This window comes from Parambassis ranga, chromosome 6 (genome assembly GCF_900634625.1).
Source record: "Parambassis ranga chromosome 6, fParRan2.1, whole genome shotgun sequence".
In the NCBI taxonomy this organism is placed as follows: Eukaryota; Metazoa; Chordata; class Actinopteri; family Ambassidae; genus Parambassis; species Parambassis ranga.
Genome location: NC_041027.1, coordinates 11,514,080 through 11,538,501, shown reverse-complemented (window position 1 = coordinate 11,538,501; position 24,422 = coordinate 11,514,080). Strand labels below are relative to the sequence as shown.

Below are 24,422 nucleotides of genomic sequence, written 5' to 3'. Positions count from 1 at the left end.
GAGGGGAAAAAAGGGTGGGGTGGATTTTTCTCAGCAGACACTATAAGGCCCAGATGCTCTTGTAAAAACAAAGTTTTAATATATTGTTATAGATATATTTAATTATTTTTCCGTCCAAATTTCTGTCATTTTGTTCAGCTTTTGTCAGTGTTGATAGACTCATTACCTATACAGCGGCAAGCCACTAGGGGGCGCATGCCATATTTAGGCTTCATATTTGTGAGGCTGTCGAGCTGTTGAGGGGGAGGACAGTGAGTGAGAGCGACGCCAAAGAGAACACGATGAAATGTCAAATTTCTCTGCCAGATTTGATGAGTTTGGATTCATTGGGTCACCTGTGACCCGGTCACTATCAGACCGGGTGGAGGGAGCTACGTTCTAAAACTCATCCTCAAGGTGAAAACAATAGCAGAGTTAAAAGGCTTAAGACGAACTGCTGCTAAAAGGAATGACAATTACTAGACACGGTCTGTGAGTCAAAAGGAGACAGAATCAACACAACCCAAACAAAAGGCATCAAGACAGTCCCTCCTCCTCACTTTAGGGCTGAGGTGATGCTCCTTCAGGCAATCACGCTCACTCTGATTTAGGATAGCACAGGTAGGCATTCGGTGAGTGTACACTGTAGAATTTTCCACAGGCATTATTACCTTCTTGACACACTAAAGAGAAAGAAACTAGCAATTCTACATGCACACACACACACACACACACACGCCACATGGCTTTGTTTGGGGATCCTGCTCACTTTAACGCAGCAGATTGGGTTGCTTCTTGGCAACTAGTGAAGGACAATGACACACACACAATCAGACACGAGCGCACACTGACCACTACAGAAGAGCCAACGAGGTCACGGCGCCCTTAGCTAAGGGCTAATGACACAGAGAGCAACCGGTGCAACAGATGGCCCTCGCCAAGTCATGTGATGACCTCTGTTAGAAAGCGGCATCACGACGACTGTCTATTGTTTGCTCGTTCACACCGTTGCACATATTTACACATTTACACACACACAGCGGACACATCCTCTGTCCTCCGCTCGCCTGTGTGTGTGTGTTTTTTTTTTCCATGTATGGAAATAAAAATAAAATGGAAACATTGCTGCAAAGGAAAAAAAATACTATAAAGCCTGCTCCACCGGCCACAGGAAATGTTTCCACATTTTATTATTTGCAGAGCTTTATGGGACAATTGTGTCTCTTAAGTAAACATTGCACTTGCGCTAACAGCAAATCAGCATAATGGCAGTTAATAGCCACATTTTAATGCATGCAAAAACTGTAAAAAAAAAAGACAAATGTGCACATTTTCCCTGCGTGATTTATGCTAAGCTATGCTAATAGATGTAGCCATTAAATCAGATATAAGAGTGGTATTGACGTATACACAGTGTGCACTTTAAGGGCCTTTAATGTAGGCGCAATTATCAAACAAGCATGAGGCCTCTGAGGTCACACTGCACTGTAACAAAATGAGATGTTGTAGAAGTTCAGACACCATAAAACTGACCAATGAAAATCAGACTTCCCACCAAAGATTATTAAAGATTATTATAGGATTATAAGGTCTTGTCTTATTTTATCTTATAACTAAACATTCAGTTGTCTCCTTGTTGTCCCAGTAAACCAGTGCTGCAGCATAGATAATGTGTGATGCTTGTGCGACCCCTGCTGGACAAACACTGCATTACACCTTGTCCTAACTTGTAAACACATAGATCCAAGTCATCATTTTTATGATATCAGTAAGAAAGTAAAGACATTTTTTATATATGGGCTGTTGCTCAGACATAGTGTTAGAGCAAAAAAAACTAGATAGCTTTTTTTTTATATGAAGCTCAATAAATAGCACTTAAACTAGAACAAAGAGAGATGGACTAGGGCACATTTCTGAGTGTCAGTGTCACTGTGTTCCAGACCAGACTGTTTTAAGGAAATTGGAATAACTATTAGTCAGAGTGTGAGTCACAGCCTGTCTGAGCACACAGTGTTGATGAGGTACGTACGTGCATGGAAACACGGTTTTTCTGTTTCCAGTTCGATTGAAGGAGCAAAAATAAAAATAAAAAATGGACAGAATATAACATGGATTTAACACGTCTCCATCAACACATCAGCAAAAATGAATTCTTTTGTTTGCTTTGTTTTCTTATGGGTTTTGTAAACATCCTTCTGACTGTAAAATTGTTTATTGTATACGTGCTAATGGGCACAATGCTAATGTTCACTAACATGCTTAAAGTGTCCACTTTCCATCATATTAGCGTTAGCATGCTAAAAATTGCCAATTAGCACACATGGAAAATTGTTGCAGGCATCCAAGGGCTTTGTTTTTGTTTTGTCCGACTGTCAATTTGTTTCCATTTTGTGCTAAATGCTAAATGCAGTGCTAACAAGTGTTGAAGTACACTGATGGCACTATGCTGAATGCTAATGTTTTCTAACATGCTCACAGTGACAAGATGCCATGTTTACGTTTTGGACTTTTAATGTTTCTTATCACATTGGCATGAGCATGCTAGCAGTTGCTAATTAGCACAAATGGCAAATCACAACAGGGGTGCAGGGGCATTCTTATTATTATGCGCTAATTACTAAATTTAGCATTGAGTACTTTTTAGAGTACTTTCTTGATGACACTATGCTAAATGCTAATGCTTGCTAATAAGCTCACAGTGACATTATTCAAAACGTTAAAAGCTAAATGTAGCGTTTGTGCTAGCAGGTGGTACTTCACTGATGACACTGTGCTAAATGCTAATGCTTGCTAATAAGCTCACAGCGACAATATTCAAAATGCTAAAAGCTAAATGTAGCATTTGTGCTAGCAGGTGGTACTTCACTGATGACACTGTGCTAAATGCTAATGCTTGCTAAGAAGCTCACCGTGATTGGAGTTATTGGAGGTATAGCGGTTTCCATCATATTAGCGTTAGCATGCTAACAGTTTATAATAAGGATGAATGGCAAACTGTTGCAGAGGAAGTGATCAAGTATTTTAAATGTCATTGCAGTTCATCCAATAGTTAAAAAATAGCTTTGATGTTCTTAACTCTCTTCCAGCTCCAAATAATGCACATCTGTCTCTTTTATCTGTAAAAAAGAAATGAGATTTTTTTTTCTTCCTGCTGATCTTCTCTCCCTGTACGACATGACGCTTCCTGTTGCCGGCCCATCCCATGCCATCTGTTCCTCCTACTGATGTTTCCATTTCTTTTTTTGCTTTGTGTTGCCCTGTTACAGAATGTCATTTTTCAAAGCCAATCAAATTAAAAGCACTCAGGTTAACGTGTCCCTATGTTGCGTTACCCCTGCACATCATTCCTCTGGGTCAGTGCGGCCTTTGTAATAACTCCTGAAAAACTCCTCCTGTCTATCTACAGATGGAGACATTCTTCAAAAATTATCAGACAGACATTACACTGGAGGCAAAAGAAACACACACACACCTTCCTGCCTCCTTTGACTGGCTGTCAAGCCTTAAATAGCCTCAAATAGAGACATTGATCCAATTATTTTCCGATATTTGCACTGTATTTACTGTCTTCTCATTGTAAATTGTCTCATTGTTGCTCAAGACAGAAGCTATTACTAAGTATTATGATCAGAAACAACATATAATAAACATTAACTTCCCCTTAAATATGCAAGAAATCGCACTCACCTCCCACAAACTCCCATCAGACCTTGCAAACATACCCTTCGGCTACACTGCAAGTAAGAGCAATCAAATTAACATCAGATCAGCTGCGGGTGGTTGAAGTAAGAGACTAATTAGCATCCATGTGGTGCAGCTGGAGGAGGCCACAATGACGCACAGCCGCTTATTTTATTCCAGAAATGGAAGATAATAAAATAAAAAAACATCATTTTGTGAGAGCTCACCTGTTTCACATTCAAAGTCACATACAGCATCATTCGCTGTTTAACTCTTCAGCTCCCATCACCTCTGCACAGCACTTTGTTTTGTCTTATTATTAATAAATGAGCTACGACATTGTGTCTGTGAACTGTTACTATTCAGTGTAACCTTTTAGGAGCAGCAGTTACGTCACCATAGAAACAGGCGATGGATGGATTGATGATGATGCCTGCGTCAGGTGGTTTCAGATGATGTCAGAGCAATCAGAAAATGTTGTAATTACAAGCTGCTGCCAAAAGGTGGTGCTACACACACACACACACACATAAAAATACAGTCACTTCTTATGATTGATTCTTTATTCAGAACACAAGAGATTGATACATTACAAATCAGTTCAGACACAGTGTACAGTTAACAATAAATTATTATTTTAATCTGATTAAGAGGATTTGTTGTAAAAACTTACTTTGCTGAAGGAAATATATATAAAAAAAGAAACAATCCTACAGAAGCGATAATGCTGGTTACTCTTCAAACCACCACTAGATGGCAGCACTGCGTCACCACTGACCCCCCCCCCCCCCCCCAAATCCCCATCCCAACAACTCTTCAGCGAAGATGACCGGCAACGGCTACACAACGTGTACAAAGAGTAAGAGAATAACTGACACGCTGACCAGCAATACGAACCTCAAACACTGGATATAACAGCTCATGGGTTTATTAACAGTGGATGGATCAATATGAAATCAATCAATCGTGTTCATTGATTCAGGCCTGTCTGTGTCTGTGGGTCTCTATGAACCTCTTTTGAGTCTGGTTGTTGTTGTTTGTGTGTTTTTGTGGTCTTGTTTAATCCATGTGTGATTGTTTGTGTCTATTTGGAGTCTGTGTTGTGTTGTGGTGTTTGTGGTTTGTCGTCTGTTTTCAGTCTTAGTGTGTGTCTCTTTGTGACTTGAGTCTGGGTGATGTGTGTTGTGTGTCTCTTTTGAGTCTTTGTGTCATTATCTGTGTCTCCTTCCAGTCTGTGTGTTGTCATTTGTATCACTCTGTGGTCCTAAATAGTCTGCGTGGTTGTGTGTCTCTCTTCAGTCAGGGTGTAGTGTTTGTGGTCACTTGTGTCTCCTGTTTTTGTTTGTATGTGATTGTATTTGTGTCTCTTTTGAGTCTGGGTGTTGTCAGTTGTGGGTCTTTGTGGCCTTATTCAGTCTGGATGTGGTTGTTTTTGTCTCTTTGTGATGAGTTTGAGTCAGTACGAGGTTGATTGTGAACCGTTGTGTTGTTTTATTGTGATATTTTTGTGTGTGATCTGCTGATGAACATACGGAAAGTCACTTCTCTGGAAGAAAGCTTCTATATAGGCTACGTTCAGACTGCAGGCTAAAGTGACCCAATTTTTTTTTGCACGAATGTGACCCTTTTTTTTATATTCTGTGACACAGGAGCGGGCAGACAAGCGGTGTTGTTAGCAACAAGCGCCTGTTGCCAGGAAGTAGAGCCCAACTCCATCGCGCTTGCTCACAGATGAGGGAGATGTCGATTCTCTTGCAATGAAGGCGCTCGCAGACGTATTCAAAGGTTTTCGTCATTCTTTTGTCGACACTGACTTCATTCAAGTCAGTGTCGCTAAAAGCAGTCACATCACTATCCCACCACTCCGCACCCACACATCTCTGTACAGACGTTGCAGCTACTGCTCTCTTCCTTCTCAGCGTTCTTCTTAATATTATTTGGTTGTAATTATGTTGGCTACAATCGGACATTAACTTAAACAAAGCCACACAAGCACACATTGTGTGACGTTGTATCCTCTTCTGCGCATGCGCGTCACTTCAGGGCCGCAGTCCGTTCACAAAGGAGAGTGGTAGCAGTTGCATATTTTTTTGTAAACACCAAAAAATCAGATTTCACCAAAAAATCCGAATTGAGCATTAAGACCTGCAGTCTGAACGTAGCCATAGTGTGTCTATCCTCTCATCTTTAGGGGCCCAGTATACAGCAGTGGAGGCCGTGCAGTTACTTTGCTGATGATGTTGTTTTGTACATTTCATTTAGTTAAATGATTGTTTAGTGTGTATAAAGAGCTTAAATCACACACACACACACGAGTATTATGAAAACGTCCTGTACAGCAGCAGCACACGGTGCCGCTTCACAGCTCACATCAGGTGTGAATATGTACAAATGTGTTCCTATTAATTTAAGAATGTCTGATATTCAACATGTATACTTTAACGGCCATTTACAAGCACATTTAAAATATGCACATCACTGCACAGAAGGGCTGTTTGTGTGAGGACATGCATGTGTATGTGCAAGCACAGGGTTATGTTACATTCACAGTTGCAGAGGAAAGGTGGGTCGGGAGAGCGGCCATGTTGGCCACAGAGAAATATGACAAACACCGAGGCTCATTTCCACTGACTCCAGGTTATTAACAGGCTCTCTCTCTCTCTCTCTCTCTCTCCCTCGCACACACTCACACACACACACTCATAGGATGTGGTCTACGAGCGGCAGCATCCAGCGGTTCTCATTTCTTTGTTGACGTACTCCTGCAGCTGGAACTTGGGCTCGTCGGGCTCCTTCATGGTCCTGTGCTTCAGTTCTCTGAGACACACACACAGCGGGACACAATCACACAATGTCAACACAAAATTGAACGAGTGGCTGCAATATTACATGTTGCTCCATCTAACTTTAAGCCTCTTTGCGGTCCTGTTTGCTCCTCTGTGGTCACTTTGTGGTGATTTTGTGTCGTGCTTGTGCTTGTTTTTCTTTGTTTTTCATCCCAGTCACGCTGCTTTGTGGCTGTTTTACCTTTATTTATTGTTTTGTGTTTCTTCATGGCTAATTTGAATTTTTGTTGTAGTTGTGTTGTTTCTTGTTGTTGTTTCTTTGTGGTGGCTTTGCACCTCTTTGGTGGCTGTTTTGTTAGACTGTCTTGTTGTTTAGTGAGACACTAAACAACAGGGGCTATTCTGTGTCTAGGGTTTTGCCTATTTTTGTCTTTCTTGTTTTTTGGTATCTCTTTGTGGTTACTTTGTCTCTTTGTGGTCGTTTTTTCCTTTTCTCCTATTGTTTTTTGTAATTGTTTTGCTTTTTTTGCTCCTTTTTGTGTCGTTGTATATATATATAGTTGTTCTTTATAGTTGTTTTGTGTTTCTTGATGCTGTTTTTAAGTCTTGGCACTTGCTTGGTTTTAAATCTTTTTTTGACTCTGCAGTTTTCTTCCTTTACTTTTCAGTCCAATCCTGGACTTTCCTGGCTCCTGGACTCTTTGGGCTCCTGGGCCTGTTTGTAATTAGCGAGTTAATGAGCTCCAACAGAATGCTGAATTAAGGATTTGTTAATACAACATTAACAGAAAAAGAGTTTGAAAATCCTCCACCAAAATAAATAAAATAAACTGGGGCCTTTCTGTGTGGAGTTTGCACGTTCTCCCTGTGCCTGTGTGGGTTCTGTCCGGGTGCTCCGGCTTCCTCCCGCATTCTAAAGTTGTCAGGTCAATTGGTCACTCTAGACTGCCCATATGTGTGCGTGTGAGTGTGAATGGTTGTCTGTCTGTATGTTGCCCTGTGATGGACTGGTGACCTGTCCAGGATGTACCCCACCTCTCACCTGAAGTTAGCTGGGATAGGCTCCAGCCCCCCATGACCCTGCACTAAAGGATGAAGCAGGTTAATAGAAGATGGATGGATTTCGATGTTTTCTATGTAAATCATGTTTTTCCTGCTATTTGCTGCTTCTACACAATTGTTTGTTTTGTGCTTTAAAAGCAGCACTGAAGTGGACGAGTCACAGGTGAGAAGCACCAGAGAGAGCGAGAAAGATGTAAACGAGACGAACAACCTGAAGACGTGTTACCATGAGCTACAGGATAAAAAATGTGCTTTTATATTCTGTGTCTGTGACTGTGTGGCAGACTGTGCACTATTCATGGTAACACATCACCAGGCCAGCCTAACAGGGATATAAATGTGAAGCAGCTCCCACACAAACCGTCCAACACCACACACACACAGACACACACACACACTATTATTCCTGTTATTGAACCTGTTGTTGAGAGAAACTCCCTTATCATTAATGGGTTGCTCTTATTATTAAATTATTATTAAAAATGTGACAAACTAAATATCATCTTTGTCTTTCATTTATGTTAGTGTACGTTGTAGATTACCCACACACTCACGGTCAATAAGCTGTTAACAGTGCTTGTTAATGGATCACATTACTCTCCCATCAATTATCTGACAGACCCTTAAAGTCACATGTGTAGTGTGTGTTTAGTGAACCGAAGGCTGTTAGTGCTTAGATCTTATTGTCCACTCACAATGGATGAGGAAACACAAGGCTCTGTTAGACCAAGACAGGCTAAAAAGAAACAGAATATATAGATTGTGTGTCTTTCTGGTCATGTGGTGTAACATATGGATCTGCCAGGGACTGTTCTGTGCTGTGTGTGTGTGTGTGTGCGTGACTCACTTGGCCACAGCAGTGAAGGCCAGCTCCACATTCAGTCCAGATTTAGCGCTCGTCTCCATGAAGGGCACTCCGAATTCCTGCACAGAGAAACATTGTTATTAGACGTGTGTGTGTGTGTCTGCACAGAAAGACGAGGTGTATGATTTATTTAGATCGGGGAGCTTGTGGCTTAAAGTACCTGCAGAGAGATGCTGATCAATACCAGTAATTCAGGCAGATTTCAGCCTTTCAGAACTCATTTTATCTCCATTTTGTTGCGATTTATAAGACAAAGCGAGAGCAGAGTGGCAGTGGATGAGGGGCTCTGTGTGAACGTCTCAATACGCTGCCAACGAGACCACTTCATATTTACTCTTAACACACCTCTCAGAGCTTATCTGAGCCAAACAGCTTGGAAAATTAAGTTAGCCAGCTCCCCGTCATTTATTCAGAGAACAATAACAACATGAACGTGCCTCCATGAATACAGAATAACTCACACTTTAATGGAAGCGGATGAGGATGGCCCAAACTGCACGTATAGAACGCTCACCTTTGCCAGTTTCTCTCCCTCCTCTCGCTTCACCGCCCTGTCATGTGTGGAGTCAGCCTGGAACACAGGTTTTAGGTAGATTTTATTCCGAACAACACAACCTCTGGTTCAGCCACTGGAAATATGAATGGTTGTCAATGGTGTTTTTTTGTGTCGCCATGAATTACACACATTTTAAACAAGCCAAGGATGTTAGTAAGTTCTAGTAACAGTAAAGAATCATTTGATTGCCAAAATAAAATAAAACAAAATTGCAAAAAAATAAGGCAAGAGAGACGTGTTTTTGATCATTTATATGCAATATAAAATTGTTAAAATATTACTTTATATTCACTTTAGCAGCTAAGTTGCACAAAAACTTACATTTAAAAGCTAAACTAAAAGATGCTACAATACTAAACAGTTAAATGTGAGTCAATATGAGATTAGACAACAGTATAAATAGAAATATTAATCAGGTAAGCTCTAATTATGCATTTAACACGATGCTGTGGCCGCAATATAATAAAGTACTCCTCTCTGCTCTATCCATTTTGAACACTCCACAACTCCCTTCCCTCATTCCCTGATCCCTCTTTCCCACCCTCTATGAGTCCATCTGTCCATCCATCTTCCCAGCGTTGGCAACAAGGTCTCACCTTGTTGCCCAGCAGCATGACGACCACGTCCTGCTGAGCGTACTCATGAATCTCTGTCAGCCACGCCTGGAAAGAGAGCACAGAGTGGTGAAGGGATCCAAAACAGGAGAGTAAAAAAAAAAAGAAAAAGATGATGACAGGAGACGGATGGCTCTAAAGAGAAAGACCAAAGATTCATTTGCTGTTCACTGTCTCCACCTCTTCACCTCTCCACCTCTCTTCCTGCATCTCCATCCATCTGCCTCCAGTTACAGTCAGTGGTCTCTTGACTCTTGTTACCTGGTCTGGTTAGAAAACACTTAATATCTACTGGGGCTCTCACACACACACACACACACATATAAGCTGTCTTTAGATGTTATTGTTTGTTTCCCATGTTCCCACTTTCAGGACACTTAAAGTGGGCGCCATGACAGCCAGAGGACAGACTATCTAGATTGCCCCCTAGTGGCTGACTGCAGAACAGGCCACAAACCCCACCTCTTCCATGTTAGTGATTGGACACAGACCCAAGATTCAAATAAGAGACATGAATACTCTCCACATTATTAAAATTCACTAATATTAGCATTTCCTTGGCATATCCAAAGATGTATAAAATTAGCAGAGCCGCTACATGTGGCAATAACTCATTCTGGATTTACACCTTATTTTTTCCTTCTAAAACCTGCCTTCTCACGATGACCATGTGTTCATATTCAAATAGGATTATGAATGCCCGCTACAATCGTTCATATTAAAGCTGCAAAGCTGCCCTACTTCCATGTTTGTAATAAGCCTGAAATGATTACAAAAATCATTTGGGTTATGGTAATTATTCTTTCAGAAGATATGAGCATGAGCTTAAGAGTGCATGATTGAATCTAATTCCAACGCTTTTTTCCTTTAAAGTTCTTAAAAAGCTGTAATGTTCATGTGCATCAGAACGAAGTCTTAAGACAGCAAAGAAGTAATGAGACACACAGGATCACAGGATTTGTAATAACTTTACAGCCGGCTTGAGTTTGTGAAGGAAACGATGGAGGAAGGTGGTGTAAAAACCACTCTCTCTCCTGCGGGGCCATGCGTGGACAGTAAGTCTCAGGCATGGGGACCAAATGGTGACAGACCTCAAGTTAGGGTTAAACCACACAAGACCTGTCTGAACTCTTTCCAGGTCATCACCAGGAAACCTTCATATTTCTAGTCTTTGAAAGAACCGAATCTGTCACCTGGGGGGTGGGACTCATCACCATGGTAACTGAAAATGGCGGTGCCAAAAAGGAAGGTCTGTGTTTGATTTTAGGTGCATTCTAATAAAAAAACCATGACCTTTACCTAAACTTAACCCTGTTTAACCATTAGTGTTAAATGCCAAATCATTTATGAACATGAAGGGACGGGACCCTAAACACCTGAGGGAAGGTCCACTGCAGGGTTAAACATCCAACAACCTCCTTATGTGGACTTGTCTTATATCACGAGATCTTGTGACATACGTCCATTTGTTCCATTCTGGAAATAAAAGCATGAACGTGTGTCTGGGAGATATGAATTAAACACGGCATTCATTTATGAGGATGTTTGCTCTAAACTCTCACGCTCTTGCTTTTGTACTCACACCCTTGAATCTTTCCTTAAAAAGTCTGCCGAGTTTCTTAAAATATTTCATCATCTGATGCCTGACAACATTAGGCCAGGTCAGGTGTTTCCAGAGCCAAACCGCACGCCTCGGCTGAGCCCCGTTCTGCGCTCAAACGAAAACTTTTAGATGTTTTTTTTTTTTTTTCTGACTGCTGTGTTTCCCTGGGCTGGATCTCATGTTGTTTCCATTCAAAGAACATAGATTTTTTTTTTTTGTAGCAGTTTTATAGAAGTGAAAACAGAACTGAAACATTCGCAGCAAGGGTGTTACCAGTGATGTGCTATACAAAAGAAATGTACCATAAGTAGACACAGCCAGCTGGGCAAAGAGGTGCTGCTAACATTTCCAGCTTCTATAAGCACACATCGACTGTCTTCTGACCAGCAGAGAGCAAAGAAGGATATGTTTGATTTGTTTTTTTTGGATGCAAGGTCAGATCTCTCTCCCACAGCGTACAGTGTGCTTCCATCATCACACAAAGCCTGCTCAGATCAGACGTAATCCCTCCTGTTCATGTTGCAGGTTTACAGTATCCTGTGAGGTTTACATCACTTCATTACGCTGAGATTAATGCACTGAGCCCTCACCTAGCAGCCCCGATTCCCAACAACATGTGAACCTGCCAATTACTCACACAGCCTTGAAAGATCTCAGCAGCGCGTGGACGGATTACGGGGGAAGCGGTGAGGGAAGGAACACAGCTTCTGAGCTGAAAGTGATCAAACTTCAAAAGGGCTCGCTGTCGACAGCGACGGTACAGTACATGGAGGCATGGGAGGAGGACACGTGTAGGGGTTAGTGTGCATGTGATCGCTTGTGACAACGTAGTCAGATTTATGGCCTTGGTGCAGGTTTGGGTGCCGCATCACCACCACGCACAAAGGCAGCCTATTAACCACATAAAGATGAAGTCATGTGATCACTTTGAAGGATGTTTATTTTTAGTTTTCAGAGAGTGTGATCAACTCTAGAAGTCACCAGATAACCATGTTCTCATTTGCATATTGCTTCCTGAATCTTGTGGGTCTCTTAAGTAGATAAGCAGTCCACTTTAACCTTTACAGTTCAGATAAGACTGATGATGTGGATTTGTCACCAGAGTGGGTGCTAAATCCTGAATTCAACATATTTATGTCTCTTATTAATGCAACCTTCATGCTAGCACCTATATAACACAAACTGCTAAAGTCAGCATGCTAACATAACAAGTGCATTTAATGTTAAGGTATTAGCATGTCAGCGTGCTAACACAAAGTACAGTCACAGAATGATGGTGTATTTTTGTAAGCATCAGCGAGCTAGCTTTTATATTTTGCATTATTGCTAATATTATATGTTTTCCCATACATTAATCTTAATCATCCTAAGCTACCTGTGTTTTGAGCTCATGTAAAGGTTGATGCAAAATAAGAATAATCATGAGACTTAACACAACAATGTTTCACTCATAACCACAAATAAACACATGCTAGCACAAATCTATGAAAACTGGACCAAAGATGCGACACTGACATCCACCTTTATTGTGGTGCCTGCTTGCAGCTGCAGCCGAGTGTGTGAAGCAGAGAGCGCTTAATTATGATACGCCTGAAAACAAATGGCCGTAATTGTTGAGACCGTTTATCAGTGAATAGGGGAGCACTCCATCACAGGCATTTCAAAACACAAAGCGGCAACACTGCCCCCAATCGAACACACACAGTGACTCTGTGGAGGGGATTTTATTTGTGTGTCAGTGAAAAGCAGTGAAGAGGCTGTGAAATATTCATCAACGGTGGTGGAATAATAGATTGACCCTTTGAGGTCATGAACATAGGAGTTGTACATAAACTGCCAGTTTAGTTTTGTCTTTCACAAACTGCTCTTACTCCACATCATTATGAAAACAGCTGTTTTGTCTTTGTGTGTGTGTGTGTGTGTGTGTGAGCGAGAGAGGGTGTGTGTGTGAAATGAGGACTCTGTGGTTTTCTGGGCGTTAGTTTTTGGGGAAGTTGTGGGCAGATTTGGGAGGGTAAAACACACAGAGAGCGATATTAAGACACAGATGATCGAAAGGCATCAGTCCGGACTGGAACACAACAACACTGCAGGTAAACAACAACTTTACATTTGATGTTTTATAGCATGTTTTGGACACAAAAGTCAGATTCGGGTAGTATTTTGTGACACGTGTGGAGGCAACACACACTCACAATGAGTAAAATTCATGAGTCCTAAACAGTAGTGATGTACTTAATGCTTAGATGTAGAAAATGTGTGTTTTTTTCTTGTTTTTTGTGTTGACTTAGCAGCTACGAGCCGTTAGGTGAAAAGGTGCCATTTGTGCAACATGTGGAACTTTATGTGAGAAGTTGAAATGGGCGTCTGCTCTTCCTCTTTTCACCCTCGTCCCTCTGTTTTCCTCCACAGTGTCATTCTCTCACACCATCAACCAAGATGAATACATGCAGCCCTGCTGGCCCAGCCTGTGCTGCTCAGATGAGTAGTAAGTGTCACCTCAGACCACATCGCCAGGAGCCCAGGCAGCGCCCTCTGTCCACGCTTTCCCTCTCTCCTGTGACCCCTCACGTTCATCAGCGGCACGGGTCATTCGGGGCCTCCTCTGGCATCGCTGTGAAGAAGAACAAGAAGGAGCCGGAGCCTCCTCATCGTGGTGTATCCCTCCTTCGCCCACACACTTCATCACATCCTTCATCCAAACGCTACTCCTGCCCCGCCATCGGGATCCTTAACTCACCGAGGTCTTCCTCCTCCTCCTCTTCCTCTTCCTCCTGCTCCTCATCTTCTCCTGTTCAGACATCTGTCATCACAGGCCCCGACCCTCTAGGTTGGAAGCTGCATCCTATTTCGATGCACAACCCCTCCCAAAGTCGTGCCAAGAGGTTGTCTCTGCAGATTCCCCTGCCCGTCATCCCTGCTCTCAGCACCCCCGAGCTTTCCCCTAAAACCAAACCTCCCCTCAAACCCAAACCTTTCCGCCGTCACCATTCTGACTCCTCAGCCGCGCTGACACTGGAGGAGCTCTGCAATTTGCGCCTCCGTCCGATAAAGCTTTCAGATGAAATGGATGACGTCTTCAGCGAGGGGACTCCACAGGAGGAGGAGAAGGAGAAGAGGGTGAAGAAAATACCACCACCTGTTCCAGAAAAAACCATCATGGCGAGACAGATCGCCCAGCTGATCGCTCACTCACACCAACGAACTAAATCCAAGAGAGACGAAAATATATACAGCACTGTGATGAAGCCTAAACATGCACACAGCAGCACATGTGCTACAACAACTGGTGAGTATTAATCAATGATCACAGATTCTACCAAACTGGAAAACTGGGAAACTTGTGAGGGACATGACCTGAAGATGAAACGCATGAAAACTGTTTCACATGAAGATGATCCACAACAGAAAACATGCAGAAAACATCCTGATTAGCTTTGATTGATTTCCTATCATGATGTGCTGAGAGGAGGCGGGGCTTGAAGCCAATAATGACCACTCTTCTTTCTTTCTATCTTTCTTTTTTCAGCCAGCCTGAATGTTGACATCAGCTGCGACAGGCAGAGGTCCACCCCACACTTCCCTGGATGAGAAACCTGAGAGAAGAGAGCAGCAGGCTACACTATTTACCAGAAGACATGTACAGTGTGTTCCCGAGGATGGGACGCCATACTCCTATTGCTTCACCTCAGGCGCTTAGGACTACAAACACACTTCTCCAGCTCCTGTACTAAAGCAAACAGTTGAGTGTCAGCGCCTTTATGCTTCCTTTTTTGTGACTTTTTTTTGGTCTCTGCATCTGCATTTTCAAAAAATTATTTCAGTTTTTAGTTGGGTCTGATTAGCATCCACAAACATGGAGGAGGCAGAGCTTATGACCCATACTGCAGCCAGCCACCAGGAGGCAACCACGATGTTTGGGCCTGACTTATGAAGATGTTATGTCAAGTAGTCCATCTTTATATAGAGTTTCTGGTTTGGACATTTTAACATAGAGGTCAATGGGGATAGACTCAATTTTGGGGTCAGTTTATGGGGCCTGCCTCAAGTGGCCACTCACAGAACTGCAGTTCCTGGGTGTTTAGATGTGTAGGAAATAATACATGTTGCTCCAAGTTCTATGTATAATTGCCTTTATAGTATATTAAATTTCACTAATTGTTAGTGCTAAAAGCATTAAATCTGAATGTATACATGTAAATAAAATAAAAACTCTTCCCAGATCAGCTGAAATAACTATAAATCTGAGACTCCTGCTGTGTTTTTTACTTTTTATCCATGTCATGATCACTTGTTCAGTTGGTTTTGTCTCATTTAAATCCTTGGTTTTCTTGGGTATTTTAGTGTAATTGTCTCTTTCCTGGGTTTTGGTTATGTTTCCTGTTTTATTTTGAAAGTCCTTGTTTTCCTTGTGTATATCCTTGTGTTTTACTTCCTCATGTGTTCTATTAAGTGCCCCGCCCTGATTGTGTCTTGTCCTTGTCAGTCCATACTGTCCTGTCTGTGCTGTTTTCCTACCAGTTGTGTCTATGTGTTGCTCTTGTGGGTTTTTTCATCCTGTTTGTTTGAGTGCGTTTGGGTCCACCTGAACTCTCACCATAACAATCCAAAGCTAGAATAAAGTAGTAAGTACGAAGAACGTATTCATAGCTAATTAAATCAATGAACACTCTCAATATGGTTCATGCTTATTTGATGGAGCAAATAGTGATGCTGTGAAGCTGTGTGAGTGTACAGACAGTGTAACCCTTCTTTGGTGAAAATCCATATTTCTTCCTTCTATCAGCAGCTCATATGGTCTGATGCCTCGGCTTTCAGCTGAAATCCTGCTGCTATGCTCCACTTCCTGCTTTGCAGCTCCGTATTATATACAGCACAATGCTTGTGTAAACCTAAGTGTGTTTGCCTGACAGAGACGCACACAATGTGCAGGGGTGCAAAGTTAAACCTGTGTGTGGGCTGGACTGGTGTTTAATTTAATGCAGGTGGGGAAGCTGAAACCGCACAGACGGTCTAATCACAAAAGAACACCTGCTGACGGAGAAAACGGATACAGTGATTTATGTTTAGCTAGTTACAATCACCAAGTTTTCAAAGCGATCAAAGATGCAGAGACAGATGTTTCTTGTAAGTAGGAAAGGTGCTTGGGTGATACACACACACACACACACACACACACACTGCCAGTGCAGCAGAGTCCAACCTGTGAATGCACACGGCGAGTCTGGTCTGCAATATGAACTTAATGCATGAGCGGAGAAACTTGAAAAGTTTAATCTTAAAGGAACACCTGCTGATGGAGAACTCACTAGGAAAACTCAATAAATATGTTCTTTCTATGTATGAAAAGCTGCAAAAATACAGACTCAACACTTCTGCTTATACCTCAGTTTATTACAGTATTATCTAAATGTATAATATAATGAACAATGTACATCATAGGTTCCATTTTCGAGGTCTGAAATATCGACCTCATGTTACATTTTCCTAGTGAAGACTGGCTGTAGGGCATAACATCAAGTTATTAATTCATATACCAGCCTTAGTTCAAGTTGGGACTTTATCTTACAAACTGCCCCTTAAATGACTAGCCTTTTGTTGCTAGCCTCGGGATGCTAGTGACTAGCGAGTTAATTACATATCCAGAGCAAGACATGAGAATTATTTGGCCAAACTCATTCAGTAGCTCACTAAGGCCCCATTCACACTGGAGAAAGTCAATCCAAAGCTAGATACATTCAGACCCATTTTCAAATCTGGCTATTACACACGTGTGTCCGCACTCAATCCGGCTTAACCCGGCTTGTTTGTTGTCCTCCGAACCGCTAGGTGGCGCCTCATAATATACAGAGTTCGTTGAGGCCGTGGTAGGACCATGTGTGCGCATATGTCATGCGTTTTTTTTCTCCAGTGTCGCTCGGAGCCTAGTGTGAACGGAGCCTAACTGCTACGATTTATCAGTAGTCTGCTAATTACTTGTTGGCTACTGTCTCGTCACTTTTTTTTTGTTAATCTCATCTGTCATGAAGCCAATGAGAGATGCAAATAATATAGTACTAATCTAGTCAGACTGCGCTGGCTGTACGAACCACATAAAGTACAATATTTGGATGTTGCTGCGTGAGTCTGGGTTTGGTCCACTGAGATGTGCTGCTGGGTGCCGAGCAGAAAGATCTCTGCAGTGAAAGCTGGAAGCTACACTGCAGGCAGGTGAGGCTGCAGACTACCACCCATACACTGTAAACACAGAGACCACACGCTCTGTGCATGAAAAATGAGGAGAATCTTACAGATTTTAGTCAGAGTGTGTAGCTTTAGTACAAAAATACTTCACATACAATTAAAGTGTGCAGACTACAAACAGGAATTCCTCATTTTGTCTCCAACAGTAAGACATCAACTAACTACTTAGAGAGATGACAGCTCTGCAACACCATAAGGAGGAGGATTATAATCACACAACCATTTGCATTTGGGCAAAAAAGGCAATAAATGATCATTCCCAAACCATGTACCATAAGTTACTGTGGCAATGCAGCAAGGTTAACAGAGAGCCAGCTTTGTGATCTTTCTAACTCTGACTTTAGGCTCAACCGACCTTGCTAATCCACTAATCTTGCTCCATGGTCCACCCCCAAGGACAGACCAAACACAAAGCCAGCTGAAGATGCCAACCTGGGGAGGGACTGTGCCAAAGATCTCCCCTTTCCTCAGGGTTCGCTGTGTACTGAATTCAACAAATCCAAAGAGAATACATGAAAATAAAGCACCTGAAATTGTAAACAAACATGCTGCATCCCCGCATTGTTATTTTTAATGCATCTTAGAGGTTATATTTACCTCTAAATGATGTGAGTGGAGGGATCAAACACTGTTGAGTTGGAATGAGATGCTCCAAACACGCTTTAGTGAAGCTTAGATACAAGTTTTCAGTCAAACTGTGAAATTAATAACTGAAAGTTGAAGGGGAAAAAAAGGGAACAAAAGTCCCAGGAGTGTAAATGAGATGGCTGGATGCACTCTGAAGAGGAACACGGAGAGGAAGATGAAAAAGGCACAAAGGAAGAGATCTTTTCATCCCTCAGCGAGGAGCGGTGGGGAAAGAACAGACTGGCACTTATTAGCCTGCTGCACTCTGACTGTGTGTTAGTGTGCATCAGTGTGTGTACATGTTAGTGTTTAAATTCATGTGTGAGTGCCAAATACACATCAAGAGTATCTAATACAAATCACACAGGTATGTGTGTCAGTCCATTATGAAGCTTCACTGGTTGAGTGTGGAGCTAGTCAATCAGAACAAAGTGGGCTGGAAAAGCCAGGAGGTTCAATGTGGCTGAATTAGACAGTTCAGAATCAAAGACCCTGTTTACACTGGGGGAATCAATTCGGCTAAAGCAGGATTCAGGCCGTATCTGGATACAGTTTTTTTCTGAATCTGAACAACGTGAATGTGGATATATCGGATTGATTTCAATCCACCTCTTGGAGGTGGATTTAGCCGGATTGGCTCAAATGTGACTCAGGTCTGAACACTAATGTGGCTAGCGAATCCTGCTAGCTATGAAATACTTCTGGTTCACAGGGACAGTGTCCGGGTCGTGTACAAAAGCTGTATGTAAACAACCGCCAAACTACGACAGCTTTGCCTTAAGTTTATTTTTGACAGGGCTACAAAGGAAAAAACTGCTTTTTGAACTGTATCCAGCTTAAAGGCTAACCGGATTCAATGCTACTCTAGCTGGATTTTAGGAGACCAGCAGAAAGTGGGAGTGAACACAGGTTCTAGTAGAACCCTCTCACAGTAAAATGGGGTTTTCAGACTGCCAAATAGGTGGAAAACTGACTCCTAACCTCAAACCTATCTATTTTTTATAAAGATAAATGTGGCTGTCATCTGCATATTGATTGAACTTTATCTATATAAACTGTTCTCAGTACTTCCAACTCGTGTCACTTTGGAGATACAAAGCATTTCATAGCATTAGTCCAGCGTCTCTGTGCGTGAGAGCATCCTGGGTTGAGGCGTAAAACTGACTGACTGGCAGAATATAAAGAAATAAAGACCAGCATGGCCAGAAAATATGCACGTGTTCCAAGAAAATGGAAACAGTGTCATTTAAATATATGTGTATATGTAATATGTATGCTTTTCTATACTGTGGAAGCCGGCTATTTTTCAGGTCTGCAAGTGCAATCATATCAACTCTGCCTATACTTAGCTTAGCTGCATGAACCCGCGCCATCACTACACCACTTCAGAGTATACATAAGCAGCTGTAAACACTTGAAGGTATTTTGTGCCTCCATACATCACTCCTGCGATGCTAAAAATGTGTGATATCCCCAAACCTGCCTGCAAGACTGTGTTCAGGGTAAAGCATCTGTTAACTATGTAGATCAACAGAACATAGGTGGATGTTTGGTGGATGTTTTCCCTCTAAAAAATGTTCCACTTGAATGCTTAGCTGATAAAAAAGGACTGTGGCTGTTCTGCATCTGCAAATATGAGCTGCAACATGTTTATACATCTGATTTTGTGTGTATTATTTGGTACATTATGTGTATTTGTGATTGTCACTGTGGGACTGTGAGTCAGTGTGTACAGGGCAACAGTGTGTGTGGACCTCTTCCAGGTCCTACACACACTGCAACTACAGATGGAACCATTAAAGTTTCCCCTGTAAGGCTGAATAACCAATTAGCGTTCAACCACCACGAGCCTTTCACATCTTAATTGCCCGTTCCTTGTCTTTTACATATTCATGGGACACACAGTGGCCTTTTCAAGCTGTTTTCTCACTGTGGTCTGATAAGCTGCGCTGACAGTGGGAACTTTTTTTTCTTAGCCAAAAAATAAAAAAAATGAAATCACTGTTACCACAGGAGTGAGAAGCTAACATGGTTTGAGGGAGATGTAGCCTTGACAGAAGGGAGAAAGCATGACAAATAAACAAGCAGTAAGAGAGAGAGACAGTGTGTGTGTGCGCTGAAAGATGGAGGAAATCAGCAAATATGCTTGTGGAAACAAGAGAAGCACAAACATTTATTTGATTGGCTGCTATAAACAGGCAGAGAGCTGCAGAGCGGGTTCGCATTGTTAATTTCCAGCATGGTGAGGAAAGGACCTTGAAGAGCAGAGCAGAGCATCAGCACCCTCTCCTGCCAATCAACACTGTTATTTTTTTGTTTTATTTTGTTTTTCACCCAAAAGCTTTTTTTTGGCATTTGTGCAGCTCAGTTATGAAAATTGGCAGTGAAATTAGAGAGGCTGTGCTAGAAATGATTACAAAAACACATGTTTTTAGCCCAATTCGTTTGTCTTATTTTATGACGTGACCAGCTTCTTGACTCAGAGATGATTAGTGTGTAAGCATTTAACATTAGGATGGGCACATATGTTTTCAAGCTGTCAGCCTAGAGTGCAAAGTGTTTCTGGTTACTGTAAGCAGTACTCCTACTGAGGCTTCTGTTAGATGAAGTTATGGCTATGAATGTGTTTATCATAAATCACTGGTGAAGCTTGCAGTGCAGAGGCTCTCTGACCAGCTGTGACACCTTAGCTCACAATCATTAACATGCGATATATATATATATATATATATATATAAAATGCAAGATAGATAGATAGATAGATAGATAGATAGATAGATAGATAGATAGATAGATAGATTTTTTTATGCTTTGTATCATGAAGACTTTGTAAACGTGGCCATATATGAAGTTTGAAACTAGCCTACCACAAAACATGCATTAAAGTTGAATGCTATAAGTTGACATCAATGGCTAGCAAAATTAGCTTAGCTAAGTCAGAAAACATAATCAAATGACACATTTAAAAATTTGCCATAAAAAAAATGTTAGCAATAAAAACACAGAATAAAAATATCAAAATTCTGCATTTTTAGCGCAACTGGAAAGCCATGAATAACATTGCTACAAACAACAGTCGTGTGGCAACAATTCAGCAACTTTACGTCTAACCCTAAGACACTTACGCATGCATGCTTCCGTGATGGTTAAGGCTTGTGTTTACATATCTATTTGCCCTCTGGTGGTCAAGAGAATATCGTGATATCATCTCTATGGCAGCCAAGAAGCCTGTAAAAAAAGTTTTACATTTGGGGACGGGAAAGTTGCAGCCAGGAAATCGTGACAAACTTCAGGACAAATGTCAGAAGATGCTGCTGTTTTTCAGACTTCAAATGTCACTGAGCAAATTGATCTGAAGGTGCAGGACAGCAGAGTGGGCACAGAAAAGTAAAGGAGTCATCCTTTGTAGAAATTAGGGATGGACATTAGGATGACATTTTTCCATTGATTTCCTTTCAATGGATCCAGAAAGGTCAAAGATGTGACCTCCAGGGTTTGTCTGAAGGAGACTGCCAGAGGCTCTTAATATATTTTCTCCATAGTCTGCTCCATTTCTTCCTCCTCTCTAAACATTAAGCTGGCCGTGTGCCAGCTGACAACGGCTGTACATCGCATTGATTTTTACTTTACTGTTGAGGGAATCTTTTGAACAACAAAGCCTCCACGCTGCGAGAAGGCTTTCATGGATTTAAAGATATAATGATTTTTTTCTGTGTGCTCGAGCGTGTTGATCAATACCAATAAAACCTGCCTGTGAGTGTCTGAGCGCTGCGTTTGTCCACGTGCGTTTTCGGCATGTGAGTGTAAATCTGTGGTTAATGGGGTGCCGCGGCAGCAGCTGCGAAGCCCTGATACGAGGTTGTAAAGGATTCAAGGCCAGCATTGCAAATTACTATTACTATTTACGTACATGCAATAAAAGCACCTACCATTAACAACGCAGGCTAGCCTGAAAAGCTATTATTTGGCTGCTCCTGTTTATCGGTGATTAAGGTTTTTTTTTTTCACTGGACACATTGACCACTGTGGAGGCCACTTAAGCAAGTTGACATGATGATGGAGAAAAAAAAGGAACAGAAGCGGTTGGCATGACAACCAGTAAAGCACCACTACTCATCATCGCCATGTCCTTCAGTGGCGAGGAACCTTTGTGAAATTACAGAAGGTTATGTAGCAGCGTAGCCTTTTCCATATTTACATATTATGTGCTGAATATTGTTGCAGATGAAGGCCGCGTCACATGAAGGCTCCCAGTCAGCTGCACATAAAGAGTGTTTTGCACACAATTGGATGTAACAGCAAAAGGCGATAGGGTGAGGATGAAACAGCGGCATGATGGGAAGAAATAGACAGTTAAAAAATATGCAGCCGCTTCATTTATGCATACAGAGGATCTGTGTGTCAAATGTTGGAACTGACACGCATCAGGGATCTGAAATTAATGACTTTAGTAAAAAAATGTGTTTTATCTCATGGGCTGCATCACTTGATTCCCTTCTGACACATTTTGCTGTTAAAGCATAGCTCAGTGTATCCTATAGACTATATATAAAGTTTGAAGGCATGACAGCTCTCCAAAAATATTTCGACTGCCCCCTGGTGGCTGGCTGCTGTATCGGTCTTACTGACTGGGAGAGCAATGAGCAACTTTTACTTTTGCAAACTGGACTGGTCCACAAACACAAAGGCAATATACAAGAAGGGGCAGAGTCGCCTGTATCTCCTAAGGAGACTCAGGTCCTTCAACATCTGCCAGACCATGCTGCAGATGTTTTACCACTCCATGGTCTCCAGCGTTATCTTCTACGCTGTAGTGTGCTGGGGCAGCAGAATGAAGACGGCCGACACCAACAGACTCAACTCCTACAGGAGCACATTCATCCGTAGACTGAGACTACTGAGGAGCAGCACAGAACGCCACAGGAGGTCAGTGGCCATCAGACTGTATAACTCCTCCCCTTTCTGTAGGGAGAGGAGCTAGATGATCATGTCATGCATCAATGTCATTCCCTCCACTGGTCTCTATTTGTATCCATGCATCATATATTGTGCTCATACTGTGTACTGTACTCTGATTTGGATTTTAGTGACACTCACATACTCTTATACTCTGTACCTAACTGCATTTAATAGTAAAAATAATGCTTATTTATCTTATCTTATCTTATTCTAGTGTCAGCCTCTGGCTCCAATATGGAGCACCTGATATTTTGGCTTCAGTTTTGTACATCGATCATCTTTAGATACAGTCTATGCTGGGTACATTTGTAAATGGTTTTCTCTCCTTTTTAAGTCAAACTCAGGTTTGGGGAGAGATATTATCATTAGCCAGCCTAGAGAGGGTTGTGTCTGCATGGCAGAAAAAAATCTGACTCTAAACAGGCAAAGGAACAGCTATTAACCTGGAGATATGTTGATTTTGTCATAAAGGTCAAATGTCTGTCTGTCCAAGAGAAGTGAAAAGAGACTTTTTGCTTCTGGAAACAGAAAGAAAAGCAGGATGGAGACAGCAAAGAGAGTCAGAGAGAACCCAGCAGTGGCTGTAGCCGTGGTTACAGATGGTGGTGAGGCTTAAAAGAAAGAGCAAAGAAGCACATGGGAGACAGAATGAGAGAGAGTGAGAGATGGACAGCACTGGGCACTGTGTCTCCATCTCTTTATCATCCAATTGCTCTCCAGTCTTCACCCCGAGGCTCTGCTGCTAATAGATTCACACCACGGGAGACTCTGCTGTCTGCTGATACAGCGTAGCCCAAGTAGCAACTAGACATGCAATATGTCATACCTAAAATTATCAACAGAATGAGAAGGACTGACAGGACAGACATGATGCTGCAAACATATCTGTTAAAGCTAGCCAGGAAAAGAGACTCAAAGCTACCTGTCAATCATCATGATAGTCAAAGTGACAGGCTAAAAATAAAAAAAAAAACAAAAAAATGTTACATCTGACAGTTAACATCTGTCATGCTTCTAACTGCTGAATAATAAAGTAAAGGAATGCATTTTGATGCTGACTGGTAGGAGGCGAACAGCTGTTAATGCTAACTGTATGGCTGCTTGCCAAATTGGCTGCTTGTTGATCTGGTGTGGGGTATGTTTCTATGCCAATTGAAATTATGATGATGCTAAAAAGAGAGCTAAGGAAACATGAATGAATGCTGGTGACCTGTGTGAAGATTAAAGTGAAGGCAACACCACATCTTTACCATACACTGTGACAACACGCTTTGAGTCTCTGCTCCAACTGTCGCCATGTTGGCAGCATCACATTCTGCCTTAACTCCAAATACAGGCAAAGAGGTGGAGCATGAGTTAAGCTTAGGCAGCATGAGTGGTAGCACGTGCTATGAAAAAACATGTAGCAGATGAATCATTGAGCTTTGAAAGGAATGCTAACTGTGTT

At 41.9% G+C, this 24,422-nt stretch overlaps 2 protein-coding genes across 3 annotated transcripts in view; one reads left to right on the top strand and one right to left on the bottom strand.

Moving 5' to 3' along the window:
- Positions 1-5,716: 5,716 nt before the first annotated feature.
- The window catches only part of rab26 (RAB26, member RAS oncogene family), a 55,845-nt gene continuing 37,139 nt past the window's right edge, over positions 5,717-24,422 (bottom strand). For both annotated transcript variants that reach the window (XM_028408107.1, XM_028408108.1), the window contains 4 exons: positions 9,526-9,591; positions 8,888-8,944; positions 8,356-8,432; positions 5,717-6,477 (listed from right to left, as the gene is read on the bottom strand). In XM_028408107.1, coding sequence (XP_028263908.1) covers positions 6,375-6,477; positions 8,356-8,432; positions 8,888-8,944; positions 9,526-9,591 — 303 coding nt within the window. In that variant the 3' untranslated portion in view covers positions 5,717-6,374. The remainder of the gene's footprint in view (positions 6,478-8,355; positions 8,433-8,887; positions 8,945-9,525; positions 9,592-24,422) is intronic.
- Positions 13,140-15,362, top strand: LOC114437430 (uncharacterized). The gene is made up of 3 exons (XM_028408106.1): positions 13,140-13,239; positions 13,559-14,435; positions 14,676-15,362. Exons 2-3 carry the CDS (start codon positions 13,586-13,588, stop codon positions 14,735-14,737), a joined length of 912 nt encoding a protein of 303 aa, XP_028263907.1. The 5' UTR covers positions 13,140-13,239; positions 13,559-13,585; the 3' UTR covers positions 14,738-15,362.